Genomic DNA, 22,396 nt, shown 5'->3' with positions numbered 1-22,396 from the left:
AGTTATTATTACTGGAGGCGCACCCCCTCCTTTCTTCGCATCATACTCCACGTGATCATAACCACTGGAGGAACCAGCTGCTGGAGAGAGGCAGAGAGAGGGACGCAGAGAGAGAGACGCAGAGAGAGAGAGAGAGACCAACTCGCTGTGCCTCTGGAGCGCCGCACATAGCCGACAGAGTAAGCGGGAGGACGGCTCCGCTCGTGCAGGAGAGCCGCTCGTCTCACCGGTGGATACTATTACGCACTTCTTCTTCTTCTTCTTCGTCGTCGTCCCCCCCCCCCCTCCTCTTGTCCGTGGGATAGTCTGGCTCCATTCTCTCGCTTTCGCCGTTATTGTTCTTTTCTTCGGATACCCCCCCCCCTTCCACCCCCCCAGTTTTTTTTTTCTTTCTCATCTTTCCTCCCCTTCTCCTCATCCCTCTCCGCAAGTCGTCTCTGCCCGCCCGATTAACTTTTCCCACCCGCCTCACCATCCCTCACACTTTACCTCCTCCATCGCGCACCAACCCTCGGCAGTTCACCCGCTAGCCCCCCCCCCCCAACCCCACCCCACACTTCCTCCCGCACCACCACCACCACTACCACCAGGGTCCTTCTCTTATTGCGGCAGCCTCCCCCTGGATCGGGCGGAACACACGTTTTTGGCCGGACTCCACCGGGGCACTGCTACATGGGGCGCACGGGCTCGCACGGAAGATGGTCCGCTCGCGCCGGTTTCTAGGCGTCCCGCTCAACGCGCCGGGATTGGAGTTGTCGGTGCGAGTCCGCGTCTTTTCCCCACCTCGCCCGTGCTGACGGGGCCAAGTGAGACATATGGGTCCCTCCGCGGCGGCGCGGCCACCGCTCGAGGAGCCCCGGCGGCCGCGCCAATGGGGCGCGACGGCGGGAGGCTGGTTCAGGATCACCCTGGTGTCGTTCCTCGCCACTTTACCTGTGGAGCAGCTGCGCGCCTTCCCCTCGTCCCTCAGCGACTGCCAGACGCCGACCGGCTGGAACTGCTCCGGTGAGAGTCACTCCGTTGTACCGCAGAGAGTTGTGTGCCGCGCGAAGGAGGATAAGGGCGCGCGCTGGACGTCCAAGCGCGGCGGCACGCGCCACCGGGAGAGAGGCACGCGGCAGCTCCATTACGGAGAGGCGTGAAAGTTTAGAGGAGACTCGCTCTCATTATTGCGGCTGTGTGTGTGTGTGTGTGTGTGTGTGTGTGTGTGCGCGCGCGTGTGCATCCAGCAACCGTGCCAGGGTTCGGCATCGGTTCTGTGGGACATAGCTGCAGATTCTTAACACCGCAAAGCCCCGCGATGAGAGGATGCAGAGGTGTGTGTGTGTGTGTGTGTGTGCGTGCGTGCGTGCGTGTGTGCGTGTTGCTTGATGTGTATTTAGCCTTTTCTAGAGTTTGCCTCGGACAATATGATCGCTTGGTATTCACGTCAACACAGAAAAACAACAACAGAAAGTGTCACCTGGCAAGGGGAGAACCAAAAGAGAGAGAGAGAGGGGGGGGGGGATCAATAATATCGATCTGAGGCGAAGTGAAAACATCGCTGATCATTTGAAGGGGAGACTATAATAATCATATTTATATCAGTTATATGACACTGATAGTCAACATCGGCTACTTCACGTGTGTAACTTGATGTTTACAGCTCAGTTTGACTTTACCCCCCCCCCCCCCCAAAAAAACCATTAAAACAATATTTTTAAAAATTGCAGCGAGAAATTATGAATATAGTTAAATTGCCGGGTTTTTTGGCATCGTTTCACCAAAGTGTCACTTTAAATACAAACGCAGTCGTTTCCTTTTATAGGCCACGGAGCTGTAAACTTGTTTTCTCTCCTCGCTTTGCCCAAAGCGATACAATAAAATAAAATAAATAAATAAATAAAAAAGGGAAAAGAAGCTGCACAGCCTCGCCTCCCTTTTGTAAATCAGCCGACCGGGCCGCCATATATTTCCCCTGTCGCCTGTCCAAGTCTGGACCCTTAAAATAGCTCCGAGCCGATTCCACACACTCACGGGCAGAGGAAGACGTATTGATAGACTCGCTCACAGCGGCCGCGCGCATCAATACGGAGGCGCGTTGATACAAAGGGGGGGGGGGGGGGGGTCGTCTCCATGCTAAATAACACCCGTCGTGAGAAAAAGGACAGGACAGCTGGCAGGGGGGGATGTGAAATAAACAGATCTACATGTATAGTTGTGTGGTGGATTTGATCACCATGCTCTGGGCTACACACACGCATGAGCACTATTGTTTTTTTATGATGGTGATTTGAAACATTTTTAAGATAGCTGTCTTCATTGTAAGCATCTGTGTTATTTCAATTATAACAATAAATTTTTTTTAAAGCAGAAAAAAAGCTTTAGTTTAGTTGTCGCAATGCTGTTCGCTCCACCTTTTTCTTAAAACAATTAAATAAATGCTCCTTCGCAGTGATTCACCCAAGTCTGTGAATTCAGATCCTCCATATCATAAGTATTGTTTCATATCGGAGGATCATTTCGCGCTGCTGATGGAGGTGATGATGAGTTGCTCGTGACGACCGATAATGGTACACATCCTGTCCAAATGCACACTTGCCCACCTCCCTACTTCCTGACACACTCTCAGATGTGTTTCAAGGCTTTTATCCAACACGCCTTGAGGCTTAAGTGCATACATATATATATATATATATATATATGTCTCAGACGCTTTCAACCTAGCATCAATTAGAATCAAAAGGAGGAAACAAGTGTCACGTGATCCATCGTGAAAAACATAAACCCCTCTCGCTAATGATCAGAATAATAAAAAACAGGCAGTAATTGCACAGGGCATTTATTATCCACTCCCTTCCTGCAAATCAGGCACTTGTACGCGTGACATTTTGTTCAGCACCACAGAGAACAAGGCGGGCTGAAAAGCTGTTTTTGTGATGAGTTCGGTGTCACCTCGGTGCTGACACACAGATAATTACGGGCGGCAGTGTGATGAAAACGGGAATGGGGCACCAGATTCAGCTGTGCTGCCTTTTGAACCGGTGCTGAATGAGACGCTGTTCCGTGGGAATAAAAACAGAGGGGAGGGGGAAGGAAAAAAAATTTAAAAAACGTGACAAAGATTGTCATTCTGTTTGGTTTTGCATCTGGACGGCCGCGAACAACCGCCATCGAAGGCTTCTCAGCAGGGGATCCCGAAGTGATCTGACCACACTGACTTGGTCTTTGTTCTATTGTGCGTGCAGAGAGACAGACTCGGGCTTGAGATGCCCGTCGTGAACCCCGGCGTAGTGTCGTGTGCAAAGATGCGCTCGGCTTAACGTCCAATCCCGGTCTCCCTCCCAACCCGTCGCATACTGACACGTGGTCAGCGCCCCTCTGCGTCTTTAATCGACGCAACACGCCTCCAACTAACTCCAATATCAACCCCCTCGTCTGTCGCTAGTCACGTGACTCTTGTCTCTTGCAGTCTGAGAGTTTTATATTCTTCTTGTCTTTAAAAAAAAAACGCGTGGGAACGAATCCGCGTCGCGTGGTGGGACGTGTCGACGTGTAACTTCACAAGGCTGAAGAGGGGTTACAGAACTGTGAAATGGTTTTTTCTCCGCCAGCCGTCGTTTCAACTGGGTGAGATAATGGAGTGTTGGAGGAGAAGTGTTCATGTGAGAAATATCTGCATCTTGAATCCATACACTGTCATTGTAGATGAACACGATAGGTCATGATGAAGGGGGAGCTTTTAGCCCTTGCTCAGGGGGTGGTATGGCTTTAATCTCAAAGATGGTGGTCCAATCACCCCCATGTCAACGTTCCCTTGAGCAAGACACTGAACCCTAAGTGACTCCTGACATCGTAATCTTATTTCATGCTTTTTACCTTCGCATTCGAGAATGCGGAAGGTTGTGTTTTGATCGCTGTGTATTTATTTGTATGTGAGCAGGGAGTCGATGGAGGAAAGTCAGAATAACATCCCACAGTTGATCTCACGGAAGACTTTCTTAACACAGCAGATAGTTTTCCTGCTACGTCAGGTCCCAGGGAAAAGTTTCTGTGTGTCATCTGCATAGTAATATTATTACCTTCGCATTGAAAATGCGGAAGGTTATGTTTTAATCGCCGTGTATTTACTTATTTATTTGTATGCGTGTTATTCGCATAACTCAAAAAGTATTAAACCGAATCGCATGAAATTTGGTGGGATGATTGGTTATTATCCGGGGAACATTTGATTCGATTTTGGGATCGATCGGGTCAAAGGTCAAGGTCTAGGTAATGAAAAGGTACCAAAAAATTGGCTGCGGCGAAGGTATGCACTCTACCGAGTGCCCGTTCTAGTTTCTTATGATATCCTACGAAACGCAATTCCAGTTTTGGTCCATTCCCTGGTGGCACGTGGCTATACCTCAGTGTCATCTGTATTTTTTATGTTTGACGCTCATTGTTTACAGGCAGATTAGCATCTGGAGATGTGAGATGAAGTAACCAGTGTACAAGCACATTTTTAAGCAATACAAATTTCCCAGATTGCATTTTGGCCAAAGTCTGCTCCAACGGGATTAGTCACTACTGATCGGACTACAAACGTAAACTTGGTTAGCTCTAGGGAACATATCTACTTAGCTGTAGGAAAAGGTCGTGGTTTGGGTTAAAATAACTACAGAATTGGTGTTACTGTTGGTGTTACTGAAGTACGGCAGTTACGTGACAAATAAATCAACGTTGGCCTCCTGTTTCACACGGACCACAAACAGCAGCCTCCTGGGGGAGGTTGGTCCTTTTGCGCAGACCCTTCAATCGCAATATCTGTCCTATGCTCTTAATACTTCTTTGTTCACTATTAAGTGCATTATTACACAGTTATGTTGTGGGATGTATATACGGATTACAGTGCATTACCTTTTTTCATGTTTGTTATGGGAACAGCTTGCTTGTGATGGTCAGTGTATGAATGGGTCTGGATGGGTGAATTCAGTGCAATTTGTAAGTTGCCTCTATGGCAAGGTAGAAAGGCGCAGCATTTATGATTTCACCATTTTACATTAGGAATACACACCTTTTGAGACAGGATTAAACCTATATTAACTTCCAGGAACAAGCTGTGTCGGGCAAATATAAGTTAAATATTCTCTGTCTTTCTCTGTTTTGGTCTCAACCTATTCCTATAAGGGAAATATCTGTGTCTTAAGATGCTAAATGTTCCACTACTCAGTTGCACCAACTTGTGAAATCTTAATATCCAAGTCATGGTGATGGAGTCTTGTGCCCATGCTATTTCACCTGGTGCAACATTAGTTAAGGGGGGCAGTAATTTAGGCCGCAGGGGCATGAGAACTGAAGGGTTTCTGGTTTAAGTCCCTGCACAGGCCAAATACTGAGTGTGGACTGGTAGCTGAAGAGGTGCCAGTTTGCCTTCTGGGCCCTGCCAACGTGCCCTTGAGGAAGGAACCCTCCAAAATACTCCCCACTGCTGCTCATACTAGGATGGGTGAAATGCATTTGTCTCCCAGTTCCCAGCGAATGAAGATGGAAAGCCAATACTTTTAAAACAAAACAAAAAAATTCTTGCTATTCAGCACTGTGGATTTAACATTTTGTGTAATTATCAGTCAACCCAAGGGTGGCAGCTTGCCTGTCATTTTTGGCTTGTACCACTTTAGATAAATGAGCTCAGGCTGTGTTATCTTTAATAGGTGCACTTGCAGACTTTGGCCAAAAATCTGATCGTCTTTTTGTGCAAGTTTATTCATCCATATTAAAAAAAACAAGTTGAGGCGGAGAATATTAATATTCATCTCCTGCTGAATGCCTCCCAAAGTACGAGTTTCAGTCAGTTTAATTCAGTTTTTCTTTTATTATTACAATTGGAATATCTGCACAAATTGTCGTATCATAATGGTGGTCCTGCATGAATGTCTACCCCATATAATAAACTCTCCTGTGGAAGAATTACCGAGCTGGGCCGACAATCCCTTCTTCACTGAACCCTCCTGCTATTGTTCAGTCTTGGAAAGGCCATGTGATGCTTTGATAGTTGAAGTGACAGGGGTGAGTGCAGAATATGCAAAGCCCCCTGTAAATCCCATCAAGTGGAGAGAATTACCAGTAGTCTGGGGAGAATCAGCCATCTGCTTCCAAGATTTGTCAACACGGAGGTCAAAAGTGACTCCCTTGCTTGTAGGTCCACACCTCTGAGAGGAGACCGCAGCAGAAAGCTGTGTCATAGAATAAGACGTTGCAGTGAAAAGGGAGGTCTAATCAAAAATTACTAATGAGCAACTGGCTGCTTTAAGGGAGATGTTTACCTGAAAATGCTTTATTTTCAGACTTGCTGTAATTAAAGTGGTCTTTCTAATTATGATTTGGGGGCTTTTAATACTATGAACAATTGTGCTTTTTTAATAAGGTAATGAGGGCTGAAACATTTGAAAACCTGTTGCAAAGTTCGGGGAAAAAAAGGCCCTCTAACATTAGAGAGGTCAGGAAAGGATGTCTCACCACTGGTTGTTCAGACTTCATTATTAATTTAGTCTACTTAATTATTGATCAGAACAATGCTTAAAACAGGGGGGTAGGACTCCTCGTTCTTCTTAGTGTTGTGAAATTCCAGGTAGGTAGGAGGAGATGCATTTAGCATAGAAACATTACCTTTTCAATATTTGATGTTTGCCAGCTTGTTTTCGTTAATTATTCAGCTCACTGTAATCTCCTCCTGGAACGGCAGGGCAGGAGCAGGAAGTGTAATTTTCCCAAGCCTCTGATATATGCAACATGGGCTGTGCACAGAACCCGCATCAACCTATTAATAATTGTGTGGAAGAAGTTAAACGGTATTTGAGAGACATATTTTATTGAAATCTGTGTGATTTTATGTTTTAATGTACATTCGCAGGAATCATGCATTGGCAAAATTCAGAATAACGGGAACATCATACCACATATATAATAAAATGCTACAATTACTTAAGAATTAAGAGTATGTTCTATTTCATTTGAAAAGTTCAAATGAATTGTTAAATAGCTACTTCTCGGTAGCACTCCAGATATTTCTGTGGATTCCTTAATGTTTACTTTGGGAAGGACATAACATATCACATAGCCTATCAGTGTGTTTTTTTTGTTTTAATTGTAACACAACATCTTGCAGTTTTTTATCATGGCAAATATGTAATTGTTCAGCCTGCACACATCCCAGCCTGTCGGGACATGGAGTCCACGGTTTTTCCTAACAGACGAGAAATGGTGCGAGCTTTTGCCCAGGGCTACATCTGAAACATAATTTTTTTTTCTCCGCCTCGCTCTGTTGGCCTCATTCTCTTACTTATCTTTGTCTCTTTCTGTCTCTCGCAGTACACACCAGAACAGTAGTGTACAGTATCCTATGGGTAAGACTGGTCTTACTGTAGCTAGATAGCTAGCTGCGTCTTGCACGTTAGTTTGCGTAGTCGGTCACACCTCTTGCTGGTTTCAATAACAGTCGTGTTAGTAGACTACTTGTGTTGGTGTAAAAAAAAAAATGCCACAGCTAACAGCAGTAGCTGTCAATATACCTGATTGTACATGCATTAGCAGGGCTCTCAAGTTTTGAAGACAGGCAAGAGTGACATTTCCATTAGCTACATTTTCGGATATCAGTCAGTCGGGCGCAATTCCAGGATGCTTTATTTTCATTGGTTGCTGGATTACATCTTACCCAGATACAACAGATACGTTTTTTTTCTGATTGGCTATTGTGTAGCCTATTTCTTGTTTTTGATTTGCTGATAAGTGGCTCCTCACAGCAGAACTCCAGGGGAGCGCTTGATTCCTCCACGGTGAGGGCAGCGCGGCCAGCTCATGTTTGCGCGCTGCGGCACATTAAAACATTAAGTAGCCGAGAGTTTTTTTCAGCGTGAGAAATACGATGTGTGGCGGGAGTGCGTGACTTAAGACCGAAATGCGTGAGTCTCACGCTCAATGCGTGACACTTGAGAGCCCTGCATTAGCTAAGATGTTACGTATCGTTAGCTAGCGCGTCAAGTTAATAACTAGCGGCTGACACCAACACAGCTACTCACCTGCCGTGTGTAGGTGGATAGGCTCCATATTTTCATCAGTGTGACAGCTAGCTCTAGGATTCAGATTTCTTATTGTTGAACTGTGCTTGATTGTCAACCCTTAGCTTGGTCGCTAAAACCCTTGTGTGATGTCTCCTCCAGTTTCTCTGTTTTGAGGTGGGAAATGCGCATACAAAAATGTCACTAAAGTGTAGCCTCATATTTTTTATCCTCATATTTTTTTTAGAATTTACCGACATACTACATTACCGGTACATTCCCACACATGAATGAACTCAGGTTATCAACCATTTAGGCGGAAAATATCCCAACACTGCCAACATGTTGCTCCTAAATAGTTTAGTATCTCGCAATTATGAGTGTGCTGCTTTTTTTAAAATCAACAATTGAATAAAGATGAGTTGACTTATCAAGACCTCTTTAATATTCGCTAATTCCCAAGCATGTTTCCATCATAAAGACTTAATTTGACAGTTTCATGTCTGTGGGTGATTATAGTTCTGCAAACTGGAAATGCTCATCTTTAAAAGATCATTCTTATCACAATGATGTTGTTCGTTGTATATCATTTGCTAACGATTTGGACATCTCAGCCCGAGTGTTGGATGGAAAGTGAACATTTACTTTCACTCTTCTGATTTCTTTTCTTTGACTACACAAGCACTACTTTTTTTAGACTGTAATCTGTAGTTATCAGAACTAGATTTCAGCTCAGAAATGGATCCCAAGGAGACCGAACAATTACCGTGAATGCTTTTCCTCGTCAAATGCTGCGGATGTTGATGTTACGCTCTGAAAACATGATGGGCTAGTATTTTGCTCAACGAAGAAATGATTTGGACAAGCCGAGAAGCTTAAGTCGTAGGTATGGATATTTGAAAAGAAGCTTTTGGGGAAAAAAGGAATTCTCATGTTTGATTTTAAACTATGCTTTGAGCTAATACAAACAATAACTCTTACTCCCCAGAACAATCTCCCTGACAGCTTTTATTTTAGCATATAACATACGTTCATGTTTTGACGCAATGAAGAAATTGCATTTTTCCCACAAATCTTATCAATAGCTGCCACTTGAAAGAGTCTGAAAAGGGATTGTAGCAATGACTATATTAGTTTCATGGGTAAAAGGCAGCGTCCCTAGGATGATGAAAACTAATTTGCATGTCGGGGTGATTGTATGTCATTTATTACTGTGACAGTAACAACATTTTTTAAGAATATTGCATTCCCTAAGCCCTTAACTGACAAGTATGAGCAATTGCCTGTCAGGTTGTACCATTACTATAAATCTATATTTGCACTCGCTTTAAGGCAATCATTGTCATACAACTAATTGAGATTTGTGCTGGCTTTTCTTCGGAGCCAAAACCCTGTTGGCCCTGATGTTTCTGAGTGGTGATCATCTGGGACATTTATTCTATTATGTTTTGTACTTGTTTCTTTCAGAGGCTTGACATCCATAACAAAAGCTGGTGTGTCACTTTCATCCTTGTAAATAGTTCACAGAAACTGTCTTTTTGTTGTTGTGTCATTCGAGTGTCGACAAAGGGTGTTATATTTATAAGTCTCGATGGCACTGTTACTCATGAGAATGACTCCGTCGGAAACAAATCCCTCTCTGTTGCTGTTTACCACGGATGTGTGTGTTCCTCTGTGTTCCTCTTGCTCAGTGGCTCCTGCTGATATCCAAGCTCCACATCTGTTTCTTGATAAAGCAGACAGTCTAATGGCATGAGAAGGACACCACATTCTCTTTTTTTCCTTTCACTTATTGTTTTCCATAGCCTGCTCTCCAGTGAGCCCTAAAATACAAAAATCGAAAAAATATAAAACTCTCAAATTAGTTGCTTGGAGTGATTTCAAACACACAACAAACCATTTCCCATTTTAAAGAGTCTCCCAACTGGTGTGAAAAGTATGTGATATTTTCCAGTCATTTATATCCACCTGGACAGTTATTGTCTTCATAACAATGCCTCTCCAGTGGGTAGAACCTTGTCAGTTTCCCCGTGTGCCAAATCTTCTTGTTTTTTTTCTGTGGCTTTCCAGATTGCTTCATACAATATGGCCCTCTCGTCTAGGGGCTTTGTTCCATCCATGCACTTCAAGCGTCAAGTGTCACCTCTCCTGTCACCGTTCTTGGCTCCATGATTGTATATTTGCACAGAGAGGTTGCACTTTATGGTCATTCAGAACCCTGGCAAAAAGCATGTTCCCTTTGAACATTGGGCCTCTCTTCCATGGGGTATTATTGCCAAGGAAGGCTTTTAGAAGTGGAAAGGGGCATCGGTTATTACACTCGGGTTGCGGAAGGTTCTGAGTAGAAGTGGCCATTATAATAAGACTGTCTTTGAGCAGAAAATATAACCTCCGGCTCATAATGTCAACGGTAAAGAGCCGAAATCGGAGGACATTGAGAACTTTTGTGGGTGATAAATTCTCCCTATGTTCTACCAGGGCATTGGGGTTCATTTTGAGTTAAAATAAACGTATTTATTTGAGTACAGCACTTGTGGGGTGTTGTATCATTCGCACCTGGAGCTGAAGTGGAAGTGATTATCACGCTGGATATTTGTTTTTGTGTGTCTTTTTATTCTGTTTTGGTGGATGTAGCCATTGTGACTGTCCTTTCAATGCAATGATGAGAAATGATGATGTGAAACACACAGTAGAGCTGGAGGAGATTATACAAGAGTGTTCCTCATACTGTCGTTGTCTAGTTAAATAATGTTAATCAAAATAACTTGAAAGCTAGTTATATTACTTTGATGAGACATTTGTACCTCAACGTTTTCAATTCATATTCACTTCATCTCACTGACGGTGAAATGTGTTTCATGCGTAGCTTTAAACAATTTGACATAAGGCTAGAAAGAGAGACAAATAATGGGACAAGCCGCACATCGATTTTACATCCTCTGCTTCACATTCCAAATCTACCACGCAAGTTTGTGGTCTTGTCAAGTTACAATATGTGTTATTTTGAATGCTTCATTAATATAGACTTGCAGAAAGAAGGATCTACAAAATGCCTTCGCAGGATATGTCAGGATGTCAAACTGATCCAGGAGTGAGAACCAGTTAAAAAGAGGGAAGTCTACAAATCACAAGGTCTCTCTTGGTGAGACTTAGAACGCTGCTACGCTGTGACTGGCCAGTCTTCATTCGAGGGCGGAACTTAGCGTAGGGCCAGTTGAAGTAAAACTATATTTTACATTTCAGTAGATAACAGAATAACAAGGTGTTGCTTTTTGTCATCCAGTCATCATATTAGTCAGTAGCTACAGTTCTCTGGGTTCTTCTGCTGCATTGGCCACGTTGTGCTGAATTTCCATGCATGGTTGGGAGACAGCTTTGTCATCTCTTCAGAAATTTAGATTCACATTTCAATATTCAATTTGCTTATTTGTGTGAGCATGTTGTGCTTTTGGAAGAAGAAGAAAAAGAAGTGCATTCATCATAACAGTTCTGTTATGTAATGTTCAGACATGTAGCTAAAGGTTAATCCGTCTGTTTCTTTGCTCATCATGTGCACTTGATCCAAGGAGATGTCTAGAGCTTGACAAATGGCCTTCAAGGCAAACAGGAATATTCCCTTGTGAAAATTATACATCAACGCGTTCATGAAATGTTTTGGCAAGCATGCTTATTATGATCAGTTATATTGTTATCAAAGATAATGCCGGTGAAAGATAATAATACTGGGAATAAAATATTATTAATGCTCAACAAAAACAGAGGAAAACAATATGTTAATATGAGCACGAGAAAAAAATAAGGATTAGCTCCAAACAGCAGAGGCGATCATTCATGAATGTCCCGTAATTTTGGTTTGCATATCTGTGATAAGCCTATACAACTGGTATATCAGTCAGGCTCTGGTATCTCCTAATGCTGATTAAGCACATTTTAGATGCATAATAATGATTTTTTTCACTAAGCCCTCCAAATGCATAAGCAGTGTAAACAAACTGTGAATCCGTAAAAAGAGTATTTCTTTACTACACTGCATTCCAAAGCATGCTGTCATCAGACCCATTTGTGTCATCATCCGGAAATTAGTAATTCATCATCAAGATAAGCAGAGTATGTGTTTCGTCTTCATCACCTATCCCCCCGCCCCCCTTAACAACTGAAGTCATAGGGTTTGTTGAAATATAATAATGCTATGAGAGATGTATTGCTCCTCATAAATTTGGAGCACTGTGGCCTGTGCCAATATTTTCAGTATGATATATCATTGTGTGAGTTTAACTCACACACAGATTTACCATACTGCTATGAAAACCACATGTTCTGCTCTGTGATAGCTAGAATTCAAGCAAATGTAGACCTTTGTACTTAGTTGTTTTTTTGTTTGTTTTTAGCCAGCAATCAGTTCAGGTAGACTGATAGCCCCGAGCTCCGTCTAGTCTCAGGCCCATGTGACTCTTTGATTTGATTCAGGATGTTTTGTTGGAGTCATTTGAGATCTCTAACGGAGCCTGAATCAGATCAAATCCCTGGTTTGCCTCTCCAGGACAACGCCCCGGAGTCGGCTTCGTTGTACACAAACAAATGTCACAGAAACAACCTGAACAAATGAGTGGAGAAGCGTGACGAATGCAGACACTTCTATAGATGAGAATCACATGCAATGGCCTCTGCTGTCACCTCGTGACACCCTTAAGGAACACCTACGGGAGATTGTAGACCGACGTAGTAAGCTCGGTTCACCACCACCATCATCGAAATAACAAAAGAAGGAATTTCTTTTGTTTATGCCTCCAGTAGAGTCCACAGAATAGTCTCTTCTTCATGTGTTCCATCATCCTGGCAGCCAAAGAGAATAACTTGTACGAGCGTTGTCTTTTTAAAAGTGCACAGTGTGTGATCAAAGAGTGCCTTGTGCCTTGGGAGCCGTGACTAATGGAGGACACTCATTATGGACGACCCTGGATTGGGCTCAGGTTGGAGTTGCTTGAAGGCTGAACAGAGAAAACACTTACTCACTGATGTCTCTTGTTGGCTTTGGTCCTCCAGGTTTTGATGACCGGGACACAGACCTGTTCTTGTGCGACACCAACACATGCAAGTTCGACGGGGAATGTCTACGAATTGGGAACATGGTGACGTGCATTTGTGACTTCAAGGTAAGAGCTGTGATGTTACTATTTGATATGTGTATCTTTCCTTTGGAGGTGTTCATCTCGTTTTTATTGGACTGTCCAATCATAGCTCAGCAACTAGTTACGACAGGCCTTTAGATTTCTCTCCATGCTGAAGCAGTGTGCATGGAGCTGTCGTAATGTAAGCTGAGCGTGTGGTTGAAACAAAAATACCTGCAAATATGTGATGAATGGACTAAAACAGGGTTTTATTTGTTCCAACCAAAGATGCAATAGCATGATAACCAGCTATCCACTTGCAGTTGATACGTTAAAGTGTTCCTACCAGGGCCATTTCATTGAAAGCTATACAGTGTTAGTTTGTGGGGTTAAAGGTTATGAAAATCAACCATGTTCATGACCGGCACATCCACTCAGTAGTTGTGGCAGCTGTCTCCTATTTGGCCTCGGCTGCTGGTGATTGGCAATCAGTCAGCAGCCGAGGCCGCCCTCATAAAAGGGCTCAATGGAGAGTGGAGGGGGGAAGTGAGCAGAGGCGCAGTCTTGTGGTCTGCTGAGTATGGTGTGTGATCGGAATAAAACATGTTGTCAACCGGAACCTCTATGTGCCTGGCTGATCCTTGGAGCTTTTGGGAGAAACCCACGGGTAGCGGCGTGAGACCTGCTGAAGTAGTATTTCTCCATTGTCTGGAAACCATCCCCTTTATGCTATCAGAGTCCAGAGTATCCTTTAATTTGGGGAAGTTCACTCGAATTATGTGTTTTTGTCCATTTGTTGGACAAAGTGGTTTGTTCTCATTTCAAAACTGTTCTCTTGCAATGTTGACTGTAAAAACATATTCGCTATATGTGAGGAAAACATGGTGGAATATCGCAATAACGATTATACTTGCCCAAAACTGATATTAAAGCGTTCTCCGTTCTGCCATTTTGCTGCTTTCAGCACACTCTGAAATGATTTCACACATTCTTTTATTGAAGAAGCTCAGAACAAAAGGCACCAATAAAAAAATGAATAATGGTTAAGTTTTAAAGTGCCTTTCGATCGATATAGCAATATCTCTCAAAGATTTTTAAAAAAAAACTAACTAGCAGCCTTAGTATGAAAATATGAACAAGCGAGCGGTTTCAAACCTATCCACTGAGCTAACGTTAGCTTAATTATTTAGCTAGCTTCAGACAGAATCGTTTCAGCCCACGAAATGGCCGACTGCTGGCTTGAAATGCGAAGCTTGCTTTTGTCCACCTCCGTCTGAAATGCTCGACTCATTGACTCATTGTTTCAAAATCTGTAACTGCAAGGGTTGTGGGCGGCTGCAGTATTGAGCTGTACAGGATTCTTGTCAAGAAATTAAATCGTCTAAAAAAACAACAACCAAGAAGAGGCATGAACAAGACAGTAAGATCAGATAAGCACTTCCTGGACATCCTTACAAGTTGTCTACTTTAAATGATTCAAATGTAAAGCGCTCACTTGAAAACTTCTCCAGGCACAGCACATGTTAATAAAAAGAAATGTAACTGGGAAGATATGTTGCGCTGAAAGGTGATGTATTATTAAAGTGAAACAACAGTTGAAAGAGTTATCTATATAATCAACTGGATCGAAGTCCATTGTCTTGATTGGACAATAGCAGCCCCCCTGGGGCGGTGCTTTATGGCTCCCAATGAAACCCCATGTCGCTCTCCACATTCATAAACAAGACTGCCACTGATGAGACCGAAGACTGAAAGACCCTCGTTAATGGCATCAATCTTGGAAATTATGTGCTTCTTGATAATGACTCATACTTAACTTTACGACCAGAACTATAATAAAAAAAGCAGCAAACCTGTCCGCCGAGTATTGAATTTGGTATAAAGTTTTGCGAGCTTTGCCGACTGCAGGGCCCCAGATGAATGACATCTGAAGACGGAGCATGTGTTTTCATCCGTCGCCTTTATCGCAGCGTCATCAGCGCAGACAGGCACTAGGCAGGCTGGCACTCGATTGGTCAACAGCTTTTATCTCAATTTCGTACTTCCCTGAGAGCAAACGTTAACAGAGGCCTGTAGATAAATGACATTACAGCTCCATTCCTCTTCAGCAGATCTCACACTGATACGGCTGTCGCTGTGTACTGAGGCGCCTCTCTTGGCCGGCGGGAAAAGAGCAGGTCGTAACCAATCGGCGGCTTAATACCACGATTCTGAGGCGAGCTCGTCCGTGCGTCTTCTGTTTGTTAGTGCGGACGGTTTCATCAGTCAACGTAAACATGACCTTCCGAGCCCGGGAACCGTCGCCGTGCTCTGAAATAATCAGTCAGTCGCTGTCAATCCGTCAAATCAGCAGGTCTGAGATTTCTCTCCGTGCTGGCAGTTCATCCAGGGCTGTCGGAGCAGACATGAAAGTTGTATAAATTCTCCTGTTGGATGGTTTTTCTTTGTTCATCAGAATCTACGGACGTGCACACTCTCTCACACATGGGAAGAAAAAGAGCAGGGAAAAAAAACCTAAAGGAAGAGACATGCAAGGGGCTCTGAAGAGGAAGTGAGTTTGATGTGGTGGAATCAATGGACACTATTCATTGCCAAGATGCATTAGATTCGTCTCACACTGCCTCTTGAGAGAGCCAAGACATCCACTCACTAGTCAAAATGCTATAAAGCAACATGACCTCATTCACCTAAAAATGAACATGCTTTTCTTTCTCTTTCTTTATTGCCAACTTACACCTTGACCCGAGTAATCGCATAACATTTCTTTGAAAAGCTATTGTTGCCAGTTTGGTTTCGTTAATGTCAGGTCACAGTGCCGATTCTCAAAAGAGCCGACCGTTCTAAAAATATGTGCGCTCGTGGCGCTGTGAAAACACTTCAACGAAAACTGTCCACCAAAGGGTAAATGGCACATTCCATTACTTTTTCCGGGAAAAAAATGGTGCTCAGTAATATATTCTTGAGGTTAGGGGAGTCACGGGAATTGTTCATCATAATACACACTGTGCATGCAGCTCTGATTTTCTGCTGTCTTTTGTACAGTGTTTGGTACAGAAGACCTCTGCTAACAGTTATCCATGCATGCAGTTTACATACAGGAATTGCCAACAGTTTCTTTTTTTTTCTCGACAACGAAAGACACATTTTCCAAGCTCATTGCCAGGAACAAAGAATCCAATAAAAAAAGTTCAGTTGGCCGGGTAATTGAGTTTCGTCTTTTGACAGTCAGATATTAACATGGTAATACTTCTGAAGCAAACATCTGTTGCTTATCTGTTGCATTAGCAACAAAGCAAACAAGTTATGGCTGAAGGAGTCCTTTTACCAGTCAGCAGCATAGTAATCCAGAGATGCATGCAGTTCTGGAAAAGGACTAAATAATATACATAATGCTCAATCACCATTCCATGACAGTCACACTCGTGGCCCATACGTTATCAATCATCGTTTATTCAACCTTTGTTTGTATCTGTAAGTGGATTAATACGACAACCTGCTGACGGTAAATAAAAATGTCCGAAACCGGGAAAAACTCCAAGAAATGCGTGGCACGAGTTTTGGAGGAAAGACAGTTGGCAGCAGACGCATCCTGCCACATCCAACACGCTGTGTGCCAGCACACCTTTTCAAAGTTCAATTGGCACTAAGGCGCCTTGATGTCTGGGACGGATGCAGCGGGTCGGTTCACAAGCGAGATGCTACACCGCAGCGGAATATCTGCAAAACGCGTCCACGATATGAACACGGCAGATGTGAGTAAGGCGACGGGTCGTTTATGTCAGGATTACGTGCAGCTCGGTGCTGCCGAGCGGGTCAAAGAAGTGCTTGCGGTCCTCCAGATACAATGGATAGTACTTCAAGGACGTTCAGCCGGTCCCTGCAAATGATTTTCTCTATTGTTGGCACCAGAAACCTCACGCCACCTTTATTGTCCCGATATAGTATGTGAGAATAATGTCTGCGGCGGCTTTGGTTCCCAGTCAGGACGCAATATCCTGGTCGTAAAAAAACCTCTGGGTTGTCTTGAATGGTTTTCCAGGATCAACGAGACAACAACAACAACGAGACAACAACACCCAGTTTGTCCGTAATGCTTCACAGGCTCAGGGTGGTGTTGCTTAGCCAACCCTGTCTATGGCTGCAGGCTGATGGAGAGGAACATTGTGGGCCGGGACATCCAGCTTGTTTGTTGGGATTGTCTCGGAACAGTTAATTCACGCTCAATGGTAACATCGGAATGTTACGTCAGCGTTTTAATTGTGTAAAAAGCGGCTGCTGATGGACATGCGATAAAGAGCTTAAAAAAGCACAATTGTTGCCTGTGTGCTGTGCTGTGCCGTGTTTGTGCGCGTAGTCAGTGAAATGGTGATTTGCTCAGGCAAAAAAAATAAAAAATCATTGCAGACTTTAAAGAATTACATTTCACCCTCATTCAAAATGAAAGAAAGCTATCCGGCACAATGTGAGTGTGCAGGAATGTGTTTGAACGGTATTTAAATTTAAATGAAAAGTCAATAAAATCAACATAACTCTTGAGAAATGTATGTTTTTTTCCTGCAGGCTGTTTTTAAAAACACACCAGCTCTGAAAACATCATTGACATTATCGATATTGCAGCCGCAAAAATGGATCTTTAATGTTCTCTTATTTGCACATTGAAGACAAAGGCAAAATGTAAATCTTCAATATTACATTTAAAGACCCTCCAACACCAGAAACATAACACCATTGGTTGTTCATTAAGATGCTTACAACAACGTTCGTACACCTGCCGATTGGCAGCGCTGTTTTTTTTAATTCAAGTATCTTTATCGTTTTAGTTGCCCAACACCTAAAACCACCCAACACCTGTCCTATGTTGTCACTTAGTTTGGATGACATGTTGTACATGAACACAAAGCCTGCCTTTTCAAAATGTTGAATTTTAATCGTTTAATTATCTGCAAAAAAAATTATAAAAACAAATGCCGATACTTATATTATTTAAAATTGAAGCTGATTGCAGATAACTGTATCAGTATCTGTTATGTGTCAGTCGATAAGAATCAATACGTCAGGGTACAAAAATGCCAAGCAAGGTTTGAGGGCATTTAATAGTACATTGTGAAGTTATACCAGATATAAAACCTCCCGACCAGCACAGTGTGTATCATGGCCGGGCGTCTATAATATAAAAATATATTTTTTTAATGTTTGTGTGTTTATGTTAAAGAAATTAGTTTTCTCCGATTTTGTTTTTAAACTCCTAATACATCCCAAATATCAAAATCCAGCGTTTGTTGGGTTATGGTGAATAATTGTTCCCGCGGTAATAACTCGTGGTGATCCTAAACAAAGTCAAATCTGCTCATGACACATTAATGTTGATGAGTGAACGTAGCGGCCGCACGGACCGGGGGAAGCATCGTCTCGGTGTGTGTGAGGCTACCATTCGCCGTAATGTCCGACCTTAAATTGCTCTGCTGCCAGAAGCTCGCCTAATGGTCGGGGTCGGCATGACCGAGGCTCTCGGCACTTCAAGGAGGGATGAGAGCTGAGAGTGGGTTCATATGATGTCGATGGGGGAGGGCGGGAGGCGGAAGAGAGAGATTGGAAGGGCAGCGCATCCTTCACATTGCACTAAACATGGACTTGTGAAAAGGCTTTGGGGCACACCTTTAAAGAAAAATATACTGCTCAAAGTGCAGGAGCACGATTGACCCGCCCACCTTCCCCTCTCTTATTCTCCACACGAGCTTCCCTGAGTCCACAATAAGAGTGTACAATGATGAATTACGTACTATTTCTCACACACGCGCACACGCACGCACGCGATGATATGCGTCCATCTGTGGCGACTGAAATTTAAAACGCCGACCTCATCTCGCGGTCGCTTATCGGACGTCTCGCCGAACCCGAATGCACTTTTGTTTTCATACGATACGAAACCAGGCACAGCAACCGGCAGCGAGCGGTAACGAGAAGCCGAGGAGGCCCGTCACACAGCCAACGGCTAAAGGCAATAACGGATAAGCGTTTGGAAAGAAAGTCATTTTCGATCCACCCTTGGAGTATTATTCGTGTGATTTTATTTGTACGGACACATTTACTCCATTCAATTCAATTCAATTCAGTTTATTTGTATAGCCCAATTTCACAAATTACAAATTTGTCTCGGAGTGCTTTACAATCTGTACACATAGACATCCCTGCCCCAAAACCTCACATCGGACCAGGAAAAACTCCCAAATAACCCTTCAGGGGGAAAAAAGGGAAGAAACCTGGAGGAGAGCAACAGAGGAGGATCCCTCTCCTAGGATGGACAGATGCAATAGATGTAATGTGTACAGAAGGACAGATTTAGAGTTAAAATACATTCAATGAATATGACAGAGTGTATGAATAGTTCATAGTAGGCATATTCCACGATGGAGACCTCCACGATCCATCAGGCAGATGGCGGTGGGGAGGAGGATGGGGCGGAGTCTCAACAGGACAGTGGCGTAGTCATGAGCAGGAATTCCACGACCCAGACGATCCATCAGGCAGATAGGATCTATGCCGTCTCATAGGGTCCGATGACCCCATGAGACGAAAGTCAAAAGGACTTCCGGGAGAAAGCAGAGTTAGTAACGTGTGATTGAGAGATGAAAATTCATCCTTAAGGAGAGAAAAAGAGGAGATAGGTACTCAGTGCATCCTAAAACGTCCCCGGCAGCTATAAGCCTATAGCAGCATATCAAGGGGCTGGACCAGGGCAAACCTGATTCAGCCCTAACTATAAGCTCTGTCAAAGAGGAAGGTCTTAAGTCTACTCTTAACGAGGTGACTGTGTCTGCCTCCCGGACTGAAATTGGAAGCTGGTTCCATAAAAGAGGAGCTTGATAACTAAAGGCTCTGGCTCCCATTCTACTTTTTAAGACTCTAGGAACTACAAGTAGTCCCGCATTTAGTGAGCGTAGCTCTCTAGTGGGGCAATATGGTACGACAAGCTCCTTAAGATATGATGGAGCATCACCAATCAAGGCTTTGTACGTTAAGAGAAGAATTTTAAAAGTGATTCTTGATTTTACTGGGAGCCAGTGCAGAGCAGCTAGTGCAGGAGTGATGTGATCTCTTTTCTTAGTTTTAGTGAGAACACGAGCTGCAGCATTCTGGATCAACTGGAGGGACCTAAGAGATTTATTAGAGCAGCCTGCTAATAAGGAGTTGCAGTAATCCAGTCTCAAGTGAGACGCGTGAACCAATTTTTCTGCATCTTTTGAGACAAGATGTGCCTGATTTTGAAATATTACGTAGATGAAAGAATGCAGTCCTTGAGATTTGCTTTACGTGGGAGTTAAAGGACAAGTCGATCAAAGATAACGCCAAGATTCTTTACAGTGGTGTTGGATGCCAGGGCAATGCCGTCTACAGAATCCACATCACCAGATAATTGATCTCTGAGGTGCTCAGGGCCGATTAAAATTACTTCGGTTTTGTCTGAGTTTAACATCAAGAAGTTGCAGGTCATCCATGTTTTTATGTCTTTAAGACATGCTTGAATTTTACAGAGTTGGTTGCTCTCCTCTGGTTTTATCGATAAATATAGTTGAGTGTCATCTGCATAACAATGAAAGTTTATGGAGTGTTTCCTGATAATATTGCCCAAAGGAAGCATGTATAAGGTAAATAAAATTGGTCCAAGCACAGAACCTTGTGGAACTCCGTGATTAACGTTGGTGGTTATCGAGGCCATCGTTACAAATACAAACTGAGATCGATCTGATAAATAGGATTTAAACCAAATTAGTGCCGTGCCTGAAATGCCAATCGACTGCTCCAGTCTCTGTAACAGGATGTCATGGTCAATGGTGTCGAATGCAGCACTAAGGTCTAACAAGACCAGGACAGAGAGGAGTCCTTTATCTGCTGCCATTAAGAGGTCATTTGTAATTTTCACCAGTGCCGTCTCGGTGCTGTGGTGTTTTCTAAATCCTGATTGAAATTTCTCAAATAAACTATTATGATGTAGAAAGTCGCACAACTGATTTGCGACCACTTTCTCAAGGATCTTGGAGAGGAAGAGGAGGTTAGAGATCGGTCTGTAGTTAGCCAATACCTCTGGATCCAGAGTGGGCTTCTTCAGGAGAGGTTTAATAACAGCCACCTTGAAGGAGTGTGGTACGTGGCCTGTTAGCAGAGACACATTGATAATATCTAATAGAGAGCCGCCAATTAAAGGCAAAACGTCTTTAAGCAGCCTCGTCGGGATGGGGTCCAAGAGACAGGTAGACGTGTTCAAGTAGAAACCGTTGAAAATAATTGGTCACGGTTGATAGGAGAAAATCCTCCAAATATACACCAGGGCATACAGCGGTTTCCAAGGCCATTCCACTTGAGAACAGATTGGCACTGGTTATGGGCAAGAGATTATTAATCTTGTCCCTAATAGTTAAAATCTTTTCATTAAAGAAGTTCATAAAGTCATTACCACTAAGGTTTATAGGAATGCTCGGCCCACAGAGCTGTGACTCTCTGTCAGCCTGGCTACAGTGCTGAAGAGAAACCTGGGGTTGCATTTACTTTTTTCTATTATTGATGAGTAATAGGCTGCTCTGGCATTACGGAGGGCCTTCTTATATGTTTTAAGACTATCTCGCCAAACTAAGCGGGATTCTTCGAGATTAGTTGAACGCCATATGCTCAAGCCGTGACGCTTGCTTCAGTTTGCGGGTCTGAGGGTTATACCAGGAGCAAACCTCCTCTTCCTCACTGTCTTCTTCTTCAGAGGGGCTATCGAGTCCAGTGTCATTCTCAGAGAGCCTATGGCACTGTCAACAAGATGATCAATCTGGAACGGACTAAAGTTAGACCAGGAGTCCTCTGTTATATTGAGACGTGGTATCGAATCAAATACAGAAGGAATCGCCTTTTTAAATTTAGCTACAGCACTATCAGTTAGACATCTAGTGTAGAAACTTTTGACTAACGGAGTACACTCCGGTAGTATAAATTCAAAAGTTATGAGGTTGTGGTCTGACAGAAGAGGATTCTGTGGGAAGACGTTCAAATGCTCAATGTCAACGCCATAAGTAAGAACAAGATCAAGCGTGTGGCCAAAGCTGTGAGTGGGTTTCTGTACTCTCTGACAGAAGCCAATCGAGTCCAACAAGGAGATGAATGCAGCACTAAGGCAATCATTATCAACATCCACATGGATATTAAAATCTCCAACAATAATAACTTTATCGGTTTTAAGAACCAAACTTGATATAAATTCTGAGAATTCAGATATAAACTCTGAATATGGAC

General features: G+C 43.4%; 1 protein-coding gene across 1 annotated transcript in view; it reads left to right on the top strand.

The window, feature by feature from the left end:
* Positions 1-477: 477 nt before the first annotated feature.
* Positions 478-22,396, top strand: part of tmeff2a (transmembrane protein with EGF-like and two follistatin-like domains 2a) — a 115,005-nt gene continuing 93,086 nt past the window's right edge. The window contains 2 exon segments of the mRNA XM_056437766.1: positions 478-1,005; positions 13,059-13,168. Coding sequence (XP_056293741.1) covers positions 816-1,005; positions 13,059-13,168 — 300 coding nt within the window. The 5' untranslated portion in view covers positions 478-815.

The sequence above is a fragment of the Pseudoliparis swirei genome, chromosome 2, assembly GCF_029220125.1.
Source record: "Pseudoliparis swirei isolate HS2019 ecotype Mariana Trench chromosome 2, NWPU_hadal_v1, whole genome shotgun sequence".
In the NCBI taxonomy this organism is placed as follows: Eukaryota; Metazoa; Chordata; class Actinopteri; order Perciformes; family Liparidae; genus Pseudoliparis; species Pseudoliparis swirei.
Note: the sequence above shows the minus strand (reverse complement) of the source record. Positions and strands in the feature narration are given on the sequence as shown.